This window comes from Oncorhynchus masou, chromosome 26 (assembly GCF_036934945.1).
Source record: "Oncorhynchus masou masou isolate Uvic2021 chromosome 26, UVic_Omas_1.1, whole genome shotgun sequence".
Lineage (NCBI taxonomy): Eukaryota > Metazoa > Chordata > Actinopteri > Salmoniformes > Salmonidae > Oncorhynchus > Oncorhynchus masou.
In genome coordinates, this window is record NC_088237.1 from 22,308,588 (window position 1) to 22,322,152 (window position 13,565).

The 13,565-nt window shown below is 44.3% G+C and overlaps 1 protein-coding gene across 2 annotated transcripts in view; it reads right to left on the bottom strand.

Annotated features, from left to right (window-relative positions):
• Positions 1 to 3,301: 3,301 nt before the first annotated feature.
• Positions 3,302 to 13,565, bottom strand: part of LOC135515039 (sodium-coupled neutral amino acid transporter 4-like) — a 29,894-nt gene continuing 19,630 nt past the window's right edge. For both annotated transcript variants that reach the window (XM_064938844.1, XM_064938843.1), the window contains exons 14-16: positions 6,643 to 6,787; positions 6,288 to 6,385; positions 3,302 to 5,956 (exon numbers count right to left, since the gene is read on the bottom strand). In XM_064938844.1, the coding sequence (XP_064794916.1) occupies positions 5,852 to 5,956; positions 6,288 to 6,385; positions 6,643 to 6,787 (348 nt within the window). In that variant the 3' untranslated portion in view covers positions 3,302 to 5,851. The remainder of the gene's footprint in view (positions 5,957 to 6,287; positions 6,386 to 6,642; positions 6,788 to 13,565) is intronic.

Genomic DNA, 13,565 nt, shown 5'->3' on the forward strand with positions numbered 1-13,565 from the left:
TTAGAGTGTTGGGCCAGTAACCAAAAGGTTGCTAGATAAAATCCCAGAGCTGACAAGGTCAAAATCTGTTCTGCCCCTGAACAAGGCAGTTAACCCACTGTTCCTAGGCCATCATTGTAAATAAGAATTTGTTCTTAATTGACTTACTTAGTTAAATAAAAAATCATGAACTGAATGCACTTGAGCTACTGTACAGCCAGTACAGCTGGAATAGTGTCTTAATTAAAATGAAACTCACAACCTGCTCCACAGTATTTGAAGGCCGATTCCTGATCTGTTTTTGATAAGGTGGAGGGTAGAGAACAACACCTCCTAGCTCCCACCTGACCACCAGTGTGTGACCTGTCCTGGAACATGACAAGCGGGTGCTAGATGTCAGGGCTGGATGTTAAATAGACAGGACAAAGGTATATTTCTGGACAGGCCAGAGTGCACTGTGTCATTACACCAGTAAAATTGCTCCCAAATGAAGAGTTATTATGCCCTGTGAGTCGGTCACAGGCGTCGTAACACCAGCTGTGGGCAGGGAGAGAGGGGATATGGTGAGTAGATACAACCCCAAGCAAGTGCACACACTCACATGCACACGTCCATTAGCCATACTGCATATTTGTTGCGGAGCTTGAAAGATAATGATGAATTAACATTAACACTATAGCTGTAGAAGAGAAGGAATGAAATTAAATTCAAATGTTATCATAAGTTGAGGTTCAATCCAATGTCATTTAATTAGACCTCGTTGTCAAATGTTAAAAAAATAACAATAATATTTCACATACTTACAAAGAGTTATGGTATGGTACTTAAATGATTATACTAAACTGGTCAAGGAATTTATAAGATGCATTACTAAAGAAATCAAGTCATATTTTTCAGTAGCTAATAATCAGAGCAATTTTTTGTTGCATTTTTAGTTGATTCTGGGTACTACTTAAGCAATAAGGCCCGAGGGGGTGTGGTATATGGCCAATATACCATGGCCAAGGGCTGTTTTTATGCACGATGCAACATGGAGTGCCTGGATACAGCCCTTAGCAGTGGTAGATTGGCCATATATCACAAACCCCCGAGGAGCCTTATTCATTGGTATAAAGTACTTAATTAAGTAAAAATAATTTAAAGTACTACTTAAGTAGTTTTTTAGGGTATCTACTTTACTATTTATATTTTTGACAACTTTTACTTCACTACATTCCTAAAGAGAATTATGTACTTTTTACTCCATACATTTTCCCTGAAATCCAAAAGTACTCGTTACATTTTGAATGCTTAGCAGGACAGAAAATGGTCCAATTTGCACACTTATCAAGAGAACATCCCTGGTCATCTCTACTGCCTCTGATCTGGCGGACTCAAGGCACAACTCCTTGTTTTTACCTCATTTCAACAGCAGAGAGATCCAGCCAGGTTTATTTCACATTTTTATTGTTCATGTTACATGACATTGAAACAGCTTCTCTGATACAAAAATCCCCTTTGTTCAGGCAAATATACAATTTGAATGTTAGTTGATCCACAGGAAGCAGACGCTGAACGGCAGGACACTGATGCTGACGCAGTGCTTCTTTCAGGCCAGGTTACAGATAAGGCAGACACTGAACGGCAGGACACTGATGCTGACGCAGTGCTTCTTTCAGGCCAGGTTACAGATAAGGCAGACACTGAACGGCAGGACACTGATGCTGACGCAGTGCTTCTTTCAGGCCAGGTTACAGATAAGGCAGACACTGAACGGCAGGACACTGATGCTGACCCAGTGCATCTTTCAGGCCAGGTTACAGATAAGGCAGACACTGAACGGCAGGACACTGATGCTGACGCAGTGCTTCTTTCAGGCCAGGTTACAGATAAGGCAGACACTGAACGGCAGGACACTGATGCTGACAGTGCTTCTTTCAGGCCAGGTTACAGATAAGGCAGACACTGAACGGCAGGACACTGATGCTGACGCAGGCTTCTTTCAGGCCAGGTTACAGATAAGGCAGACACTGAACGGCAGGACACTGATGCTGACCCAGTGCATCTTTCAGGCCAGGTTACAGATAACACTGAACGGCAGGACACTGATGCTGACGCAGTGCTTCTTTCAGGCCAGGTTACAGATAAGGCAGACACTGAACGGCAGGACACTGATGCTGACGCAGTGCTTCTTTCAGGCCAGGTTACAGATAAGGCAGATGGTTTTGGGGTAACACATTACTTAAACCCTCCGGCATGAAGCCTACTTGACTTTGTCAAACGCATGACACGCAGTTTGCATGCCAGTGTTTGGTCATTTAACGTATATTAAAGTCAGCTGTCGTGACTATAGCATGTCATGCTACAACAGTCTAAAGTATGTTTCATAACAGAGGGCGAGGACATTGTACCTGAGTGATATTGAGGGCATAGCGCTGAAAGATCCCCCCCCCCCAACCCAATTCTTGAGTGTCTGAGACCCCAACATCTGTGGTCTCCGCTCTGGTCCTTCATTGGGAGAGAAAAAATTCTGAAGTTTTAAGGCAAAGATTGGTGTCTGAGACCCCTGAGTGATATTGAGGGCATCTGTGAGTGTCTGAGACCCCAACATCTGTGGTCTCCGCTCTGGTCCTTCATTGGGAGAGAAAAAAAGGAGAATATCACTGTATGACGGTCTTACATCTGGTGCCGTGCCTGACCCTAAGGTTTGCTCCCTAGATGAACTGAAGTTTGCAATTATTAAGGCAAAGATTGGTTTCTGCATTCTCACACAATAGTAAGGTTTTTGTCAATACACTTCATGAAGTGTATCTTCACATATAGTAACTGAGGCTCAGGAGGAATTTCAGCAAAGACCCAGCAGCCCCTATCGATGCGGGCCGCATCTCAAATGTGACTGTAGGGTGGTTCTTACTAAAAGCATGTTATCTGAACGTCATGGATCTTTTGACAGCGCACTCACCCGCATGGCATGAATCAAATACTTCAGCTCAACATAGACAATATCTACCCAAGTCTCGCAAGACATCAACACTGACATTCTACTTGGACCCTGCAGCCCCTGTAGAACTGAGGCATCAGACAACATTACCAACAAAACCATTCATTAATTCAAGGTCTACGTCCTCCAGATATGTAACTATAAAGAAATGAAAAGGGATAGAGATTTTCTACAAATGTACAAGCTTCCATAAAAGAAAGAAATATCATCATAGAGCAAAATCAAAAACATTGAATACTAAAATAACAGTCAGATTGTAGAAGACTTCTGGTAAAATCCCTTACAACCCCCCACACACATAATTCAGTGAGTACCATATAATAAGATTATTTACAAAGCATATACAAGTTGTCAGAAAAGACCATGTTTGTAATCCAAAACATACGCATTACATAGCATTTCATTTGAAATATCAATTTGTTTCATGCATATGTAGATCCACAAAGGATCTGTAAATGTTGTCCATTCTGGCTGGATCCAATCAGAAAAAGCATCTGCTTTAACACCTTAGAAAACAGGTATTCTATGCTTTGAATGCAAACTGCTAATGTTTTTTCAGCACGGCACAATTTGCACAACATTTTGAAATTCCTTTATCGTGGTGTTAATGAATTAATTAGGGCATTTTAAGACACGGTGGCCTGTTGAAATTATGTAAATTACAGTAACAATAGTCACAATTACAGTAATAAACACATACTGTTTATGTTAACTCTACTATCAGCAGCAATCTGGCATAAACAAATCGCTGGTATAAACATCACCAAATGACAAGCCTGCTAAGTAACAGTGGATGCATTTAATTTCTCTAATCTTTTCCACATTTGACATTATGACCCATATTGAACTTAAAGGGGCAATCAGCAGTTGAAGCAATAACAAAGTGTAGTCCCCGGCTGTTCCGGAAAAAGCTGAAGGTTGAGATCTAAGGATGCAAGGACTGACCTTCCATGATATCAAAATGATTGCTTTAACCATGTTTTGAGTCTATATGTTGTTTACATTTACGTTGTTTACAAACATTGGAGTAAACTAATCATATATTTTGGGATCTGATGGGGTACGACGGTTAAACTAAGCTCTTGAGGCATTTATAAGTTGTATTTTTCAAGAATCAATGGGTACAAATCATTAATTTACAAGTAAAAAAATTTAGCAACTGCAGATTTCCCCTTTAAGATGTGAACTGCAAACACAGATAAAACAATGTATCTTGTGTCCCAGAAACAGCACAGTCTGGAGGTTCAATCCATTGCTTATTTTACCCAGAATATTCTTTCCCACAATTTAATTTTGTCACAAGATATCGTTTTACACACTGGGATAGAATAAAAACAGTCTCATGGGTTATAGGATCGCTGTGCCAAGTCAAATAGCTAAATAACCTGTATGGTATACTGCCAGTATACCTTTAACTCTCACAGAGTTCTGTTGTTGTTCCTTTTCACTGAAACTAGCGTTCACTAGTTGTATTTCATAGCACAGTTCACTTCACATGAAGTTTAGGAAGAGATGGAGTTACAAGCTGAAAATGATCTCAAGCCAACAACATGAGCTCATCTCCTGGTATTGTTCACTGCAATTGACCCAAGGGCTCTGTAGTGTGACACATTGGACAAGAGTGAATAAGAAGGCAAAGAAAGAAACACGTAAACTGTCATTGAGTAGATCAGTCGACGTTTGGCCAAGTACCGGTACATTCAAAACTCGGCAACATTCAAATCTCTGCGACAATAACACAGTATGCAGTCTCTTGTTTGAAGCTCAGTCTACACGGCTGTTTCAGAATGGCTGACAGTGTGTGTTGATAATCGCGTTAAGTGTTGATTGGGAGAATGGACATGGCTGAAATTTTTAACTTGGTGTATGTGTCTGTCAATGTGTATGATTGCTAACGTCTGATCTCATGATTGCTGTCAAGGGATGTTTGAGAGCAACACACCAGCCACTGAGAAATTTGTGTGTGCACATAAACTGTGGTGATTTGATTGATTGTAAAAGTATAAAATACAATATAAACTACTTTACCAAACCTAATTTACAAATATCCCTCAGAACAACTTTTTCCAGGCTCTAACTCGGAAAAAGATACTACACCTGTCATATGTACCGTTACATCGACTTTTCTTACTCCCCCTAGGTGTACAAAAATACATTTTGACAGTAAGCAAAATAGCTCCAATTAGTGTAGATGGCGTGCTGTATGTGTGTGTGTTTCTTGTGTGTCTGGATGTGTTAAAAATACATTAAAACTTGAAACATATGCTAAAAGTGCTCTTTGTTTTTGAACCCTTATCCCACCTCTCTCTCTCTCTAATCTTCAAGTGTGCAGAGCCCATGGTGCTGAAGCCACGCCTGCAGTCACAACCAGCTCCAATAGTGGCAGCTCTCAGATCAGCTCTCGTTCTCTTTGGGTTCTCTTGACAGTTTAATGGTTGAGGTCCCTGCTCGTATTTTTACTTTGCTCAGGGAATATCACAGAGTAGAGATGATGGGTAATCTAGACAACTACGGCAGGGCGCGCAGCAACAGCCACAGCGTCTGACGTCTTTTCTCCCGTTTCTGACCGTCCTCCTTGATTACTTTGTGTCCTTTCGGCGAGCCCCTGTTGTGGAGGATTCTACAGAACTAAACCATCCAACAACAAGAAAGAAAAATAATAACGAACTTAAAAGAGTCTGTTTCAGTCGTAGAACGTAGTCCCCTCCAGTAATACTTTGTGGAAAGGGGTGGGGGTTGAGAAAAGCGAACCGCCCCTTTACAGTACGCTGATGTACTCAGTCTGTGGGTGATGTGTGGGGGCACCCCCCGGGCCCGGTGACCTTAACCCCAAGGCACAGTCAGGGGAGGGGGTTTGAGGTGAGAGGGGGAGGAGGTAAGGGGGGGGTCGTCTTAGTGACCACTGCCGGAGCCGGGAGGGTTGTGGATCCAGTCCATTGCGATGAGCGACAGGCTGCTGAACATGAAGATGATGCCCACCACCAGGAAAATGGCCGCCTAAAAGACATCATGAAAAATAATAACGACTCTGTGAGAGGAGGTTGTGTGAAGTGTTCATATCTGTACATGCAGTGCAATCATTTTTTGGCAAGAATCTCAGTGGGCCTCTGGGAAACCCTGTTTTGGGGGACTGCTGTAAATCAGGGTTGTTGTGGATGGTGGTCAGCTATGGTGTGTCTGTGTGGGCATGTTGATGGGTGCTAATTTCGTCAGGCTATGTCATGTGTGTGTCATATGTTGCGTGTGTCAGAGTGGCTGTTCTGTGTGTGAGTCACCGTATGTGATTTTGAGTTGAGTGTTTGTGCACCATCGTTTCCTGCACAATTACCGAGATCTTTTGCACGGAGCGCATCGGCACAGACTTGACCAGGCGTAGATAGAAGGCAGCAGGGAGGATGAAGATGAGCATGGTGGCTGCAGAAGAGCCTGTCAGAGGGGAAACGGGAAGAAGAACACCATCAGTCATTTAGTCTTTTCTGTCTAAACAAATGTCCTCACTTAGACAGAACTAGCCTCAGGAGGTGCGGGCGTTTGAGCCAGCCCAGCACTAACACACCTCACTCAATGAAATACCTCCACATCAAGACATCAAACAGTGTTAGTGCTTGGTGGGAACAAAAGCCTGCACACCCCGTAGCTCTCCAGGAATGGATTGGAGACCACTGCTGTGGTTGAGGACTCACCGATGAAGCCGAAGATGTCTCTGATGGTGGGGACGAAGATGACCAGCAGGTTGTTGAACAGGAGGATGAAGGCGGCGATGAGCATGTGACGCACCCAGCTGAACTCCCGTTGGCTGAACAGCATCGTATTGATGGAGGAACGGATCTGCAACGCAAACATCTTTATAATGTCTGATCAACCGCGACATACTGACGATCAGTTGACCCTTAGGATACCACTTGTAAAGTGTTTTTTTAATGTGTTGATTAATACAGCAATTTTTTGTCTTTATTTCTCTTACACACACACACACACACACACACAATGTACACACAAACGCACACACAAACAATTACACACACAAACAATTACACACACATAGTCAAATTCAAGGGAGAGTAGGTAACAATATCGTCAGTCACGTCTGCAAACTAGTCTAAGCCCACAGGCCAATTCCCACAGTTGGCTGCTGACTGAAGTGTGTCAACTGCAGCAGGTGAGAGTCTAAGTAGGCAGCCAGGCAGAGAGGCAGGGAAGGTGTCCACCAGCTAAGAGGCTGAGAGCTGCACAGCTCAAGGCATTGAGTAAAAGACTTCACTGGGTGAGAGGTCATGGGCATCAGGTGAAAAGGAACTACTATGGGCCAGCCGGCCACAGGGGGAAAGGGTGAGGAGGCGGGGCTTAACGCGCCATTCAAAAGGCAGAGGATTAACTCCGGGAGAGCCACCTGCAACGGCACCTTGGTATTGCATCAGCCGATGACCAGCGAAGGAGGGACTGAAGGCAGCAGGATAGGCGTGTTCTGTCCCCAGGCAACGCTTGTCACTTAACAATTTCCCTTTACTGATATCCTCTCATTTGTTCTTATCACTAATGACACCTTTCCTATGTACACATTTAGAGAGCAGAAAGACGAGACGCTTGGCTGGTTCATGTTTCAATCTAAATACTTGTTTGGTGAGGGTTGAGGGCGCGCTGCTCTCTTAAGTTGTGGATCTAAAGCTAAAATGGCCGACACTGACACTTTGCTGAAAGAATGAAGGAGTGGCAGAGATTTACACCCTTATTGTTTTAAGGGAGTGGCAGTAAGTCTGCAAGGCAAAATTACCCCCCCCCCCCACATTGATAATAAACAATTCCCTCTCCCAGCAGTCATGGCATAATTGGGCCGGTGAAAACCTGGCGCCTGGGCGTGACATTTCTACCCACCTGTACGCCAAGGCTCTGAACTATTCAGCGCCCAACAGAGATCCTGCGCAGGGCCTTTGGAGTGCACCATGCAATATTTGCCTGCATCTCCCTCCCCCCACCTGCTATGACAGCTCTCACTGGGGTGAGATATGTGGCAAAGCGCCACTGCTGCTAAGGTACCCGGGTCTACCAGGCCAGCCAAAAGCTAGCAACATGGCCCAAAACCAGGGAGCCTCCTGGGCTCCAACCAAGTGAAAGATGCTGCAACCTTTTCAGCTACAGCTAGATATATGGCATAGTATTACCACGCCTTGGTTTGCCCCTGCTTTTTTCATAGGGTGGAAGACATTAAAAAGGGAAGAGCAGAAAGGTAAATCCAAGATTAAGAGGAACAATCACACCATAAAGTCAGGAATAAGATAGACAGGTTTTAACTTGAGATTTTTGAAATCCTCAATTGACTGACCATCAGAAATCAAACCCATGTTAATCCCTTTTCCACCACATTTAACAAGCCTATTCAACCACTGTCAAAGACAGGTGACAGGATTCACTTTGTAAAGCCAGTCAAATGATCCTGAAAATATTGTATTACAGCATATAATTGCCTTATTATTATTCGACCATGCTGGTCATTTATGAACATTTGAACATCTTGGCCATGTTCTGTTATCTCTACCCGGCACAGCCAGAAGAGGACTGGCCACCCCACATAGCCTGGTTCCTCTCTAGGTTTCTTCCTAGGTTTTGGCCTTTCTAGAGAGTTTTTCCTAACCACCGTGCTTCTACACCTGCATTGCTTGCTGTTTGGGGTTTTAGGCTGGGTTTCTGTACAGCACTTTGAGATATCAGCTGATGTACGAAGGGCTATATAAATGAATTTGATTTGATCAATAACAAGGGCAGATATATAATTAACTCACTAACTATAAGCTGTTTTTCCATGAAGTCACTGAAAAGACAGCATGCATGGCAGGCTACTTTTGGTCACAGCCAACTAACTGGGCATTGTGCTTGTGCACCACAGGATTTGCCTTCTCTGACCTGCCCTCTAGTGGAAAACTCAGCAGCAACCTAACAAGCCCATCACAAGAATAACATCACTACTAGGCCAATGTAACCATCATAACTGACTGCAACACAAACAGAATCACTTCTTATTACAGAGCCATAAGCAGCAGAAAATACCAAGGTTAATAGATAGAAGGCCCTATTTCCTGCGTTTTATATTTCTCAGACAAGTGGTCCCACTGCTTTATTTAGAAATACGATCAAGAAAAGGTCAACCACCTTGAGATATCACAACATAACAGATCATATCACACACCAACATTCAACAACAATGTTGTAGGTCAATTAAAATGACTCATGAAAACAGGAATCGTTACACTTAAGAACACTTTGACTTTTTAAACATCAAAATGAACAGTTGACTTGAGGCAATTTAATTATTTGTGTTCCTGTTATTGAGGCGCCATGAAACAAAGAGAGCATGGGAACTGGACAAGCCTGCCTACCACATCTAAAAACTGTTTCATTAAAACCTGCTGGTTCGTGACCAAGTATCTTTACTGTTGCCTTTAGGTTCTTTACTGTTTGAGCCCACCCTTTCACCTCGCCCCTCCTACACAAGCCCAGCCCTCCTGCTTGTAATAAAGGACATAGTGCTTCAGAGACAAAGCAAACGTTAATCTGAGTGCTGAAGGCTTCTCTGCCAAATGAAGGGCAAAGGACTCTCAAGGGAAGATCTCAAATGTCACGTCTCGTGATTCAGATGGCTGGACACCTGGCAACGTGATGCCAGCATGACTGGTTACTTTCATCTCATCTCTCCTATGTCTCCACAGCTATATCCTCAAGATTGTTCAGTGAACTGAACTCACTGCCCTGTAAATGCTGAGGTGCACGTGATGCTTTGTTGAAGCCTGAGCAGCAGTCAAGGTGGGGAAAATCAATGGTTTGATGATGGGTTATCTAGGCCTGGACTAATGTGTTTGGAAAAGATGCCATGCATATGCCCCACAGTTTTTCAGGTGTAGCAGACCAGTAGCCAATGGCTACAGAGCACACGGCAGCAGACACATCAACATGATTGTGTCCAAACATGTATTCCACATGCTGTACTTGCTTTATGTTCACATCTCCTCCCTCAGTTCCTGTGCTTGACCACGGCCTGCTCAAGGAGCCTTTCTGCTAGGGGAGAGGCTGTACAGACACTCATGGTGCCCTCTGATTCAGAGGAGTTGGGTTAAATGCGTTAGACACATTTCAGTTGAATGCATTCAGTTGTACAACTGACTAGGTATCCCCCCTTTCCCTAATGGATGATGGACACTACATGGCCAAAAGTATGTGGACACCCCTTCAAATGAGTGGATTCAGCCACATCCGTTGCTGATAGGTGTATAAAATCGAGCACATGGCCATGCAATCTCCATAGACAAACATTGGTTGCAAAATGGCCTTACTGAAGAGCTCAGTGACTTTCAACGTGGCACCTTCAAAGGATGCCACCTTTCCAACAAGTCAGTTCGTCAAATTTCTGCCCTGCTAGAGCTGCCCCGGTCAATTGTAAGTGCTGTTATTGTAAAGTGGAAACGTCTAGGAGTAACAACAGCTCAGCCGAGAAGTGGTAGGCCACACAAGCTCACAAAATGCGACCACCGAATGCTGAAGCGCGTAGCGCGTAAAAATCGTCTGTCCTCGGTTGCAACACTCAATACCGAGTTCCAAATTGCCTCTGGAAGCAACCTCAGCACATGAACTGTACGTTGGGAGTTTCATGAAATGGGTTTCCATGGCCGAGCAGCTGCACACAAGCCTAAGACCATCATGCACAATGCCAAGCGTTAACTGGAGTGGTGTAAAGCTCGCCGCCATTGGACTCTGTAGCCGTGGAAATGCGTTCTCTGTGATGAATCAGGCCTCCCCATCTGGCAGTCCGATGGACGAATCTGGGAAATCTTAATGCTACAGCATACAATGACATTCTAGACGATTCTGTGCTTCCAACTTTGTTGCAACAGTTTGGGGAAGGCCCTTTCCTGTTTCAGCATGACAATGCCCCCGTGCAAAAAGCGAGGTCCATACAGAAATGGTTTGTTGAGATTGGTGTGGAAGAACTTGACTGGCCTGCAGACCGTTCTGACCTCAACCCCATCAAACACCTTTGGGATGAATTGGAACGCCGACTGCAAGTCAGGCCTAATCGCCCAACATCACCAATGCTCTCATGGCTGAATTAAAGCAAGTCCCAGCAGCAATGTTCCAACATCTAGTGGAAAGCCTTCCCAGCAGAGCAGAGGCTGTTACAGCAGCAAAGGGAGGACCAACACATTATTAATGCTCATGATTTTGGAATGAGATGTTCGACGAGAAGGTGCCACATACTTTTGGCCATGAAGTGTATGTGACACAGCTGAGAGTAATGTCGAGACAAAGGGGTTTGGTTCAGTTAGTCATCCTGATAAGCCTCTCCCAGATAGGCAATGCTGGCTACCTGGCAACAGCAGAAGCATGGCACTAGTTAAAACCTGTTAAAGAACGTGATGATTATGTCGATGGGCGAGGGAGAAATAACTTGTCTTATTGGTCACCATCTCCAATTTGTTCCATCCAACATGATTTTATTCCAAGTACGATAGAAGCCTAGACAATAAATAACTTCTAATGTTTGTAGTAACCATCTGGATACAATCTACACTCAATGGGGAGAGTTTGTGCTGCAAGCATGCAACACAACAACACTGGGAACAGTGTCCTTCGCTTCCGCTTGCCACAGTAAGGAAAGGGTAGCTAGATAGCGTAGCCAATAACAGACCTTGGTGACAGCTGAAGCACATTTATTGTAGTTTTCACCAAAAATGTACAACTCCTGCATTAACGTCTAACGTTACATTCAAAAACATATATATACTCAGATAAAAACAAAATGATTTCAACTTCGGCAGACAAGTTTCAAATTCTCGCTGAAGTTTCTAGCCACAAGCATAAACTAGGTAGCTGGGAAGGGCTCATTGGGACTGCGTGAACCCAATCCATTCGTCTCTACTCGAATCTCAGTGCGCAAGAAACGTAATTAATTTGGGCACTAGGCGTGTCCATATAGCCTCCCTTCTGACACTGCATTTTGGTGTCAGCTGCAGTAGTCAGTGAGTGCATTGTCTCTCCCTCCCTCCCTCTGTCTTTCTCTCTCCCTCCCTCTCTCTAAAGGGGAGGTCACAGTGAGGGTTTTTCCACTGTCTGCTCAGGGCTTATCTCCTGTAAACTTCCACTGGGACTGTGAGATTCACTCGCACATTTCCATGACCAAAGAAGCGTTCACTCCCACAGTGAGAGAGCTGGTGAGTGTGAGTTTCTGTGTGTGTGTATGGGAGAAATAGCGTGTGCGTGTAAGAGTGTGGGAGTATCAGTATAGCCCATAGACAAGGTGTGTGTGTGTGTACCACTGCAGCCTACAGACAAAACGGATACTCCCCCCACCTCTCTTTCTCTCTCCAAGCAGGGCTGACTTGAGCCATGAGGCTGACAGTTCTCCCCTACCCTCTGCTGGTGGCTCAGTGTAACAACATGACCAACACATACTCCATTAACCCTTCCACCCTAAAACTGTCTCTCCCATCACTCCTGCAAGCTACAGTGACTGTAGGTAAACAGTGGAATTTTGGTGCCGTTCCCCTGTATAGCACTTTGATTGCTTGGAGAAAAAAACATTCCATAAATCTAATCTATTATTACCATCTTAATGTTCCTTGGGTCAACAAAGTCCTTTGAGAGGATCCATTCTAACGGGCACTGCTAAATGCGAATGCATGGTTCATTGTAGGCTACAAAGGAGGTCCATGACACGTCTGATACCCTCAGCCCTTTATGGGCTCCTGTGCCAGGCTAGGGCCAAGACAAATATAGCCCACAGCCATATAGGGGGGTCAGGTACGGCCATGCAAGGCCAACGCTCTCATTCAGTGACTCACACACCAGGCAGGCAGGCAGGCAGGCAGGCAGGCCGCATGAACAGGATATTACATAATAACCAGTGGAACAGAAACACAGTATCAGACCTGAACTGACGCTACAAACCAAGGCTAAACTGTACAAACCAAGGCTAAACTGTACAAACCAAGGCTGCAGCTTACACTTGAACAAAATAAGGATAGTAGCAAATGACTTTACGGTATTTATTTGCAAGGACAGCATCTGGTGACAATGTGCAACTTAGAGCAGAGGGGGAAATGAGAGACAGGGGAGTAGTGAACATTACACTGTATTCCTTGGCCGCCAGGCTAAAGAGCTTGTGACGAACAAGACGTCTATTGTACCACTGCTTTTCACATTGGCATTTAGTCATTTATCAGATGCTGTTATACAGAGTGACTCAACTGAATACATTTCCGTACTTTCACATGCTGAGCCTATTGATGTGTCCATCTATGTGTCTCCCAGAAGGAAGAGACTGAATATGTCTGGCATCATGTGGGGAGCAGTGTAGGGGTGGAATTGTTTCAAAGCTGTGTATGCGTGTGCATGTAAAGTTGTGTTTATGCTTGTATTTGTGTGTCTAAAGCAATATGATTGGAGGAGGGACAGACTGCTCTTGTAAGGAAGCTTACGACAGACAAACAGAGCTTTGAAAACCTGGGCTGGTTCTCATTTGGAACCTGGGGAGTTGGATTGATGGGATTGCTGAAAGTCAAATAATGAGTCAGCTAACATCACATCAGAACAGTATGTGCTTTACCAAGTTCAGCAAGAA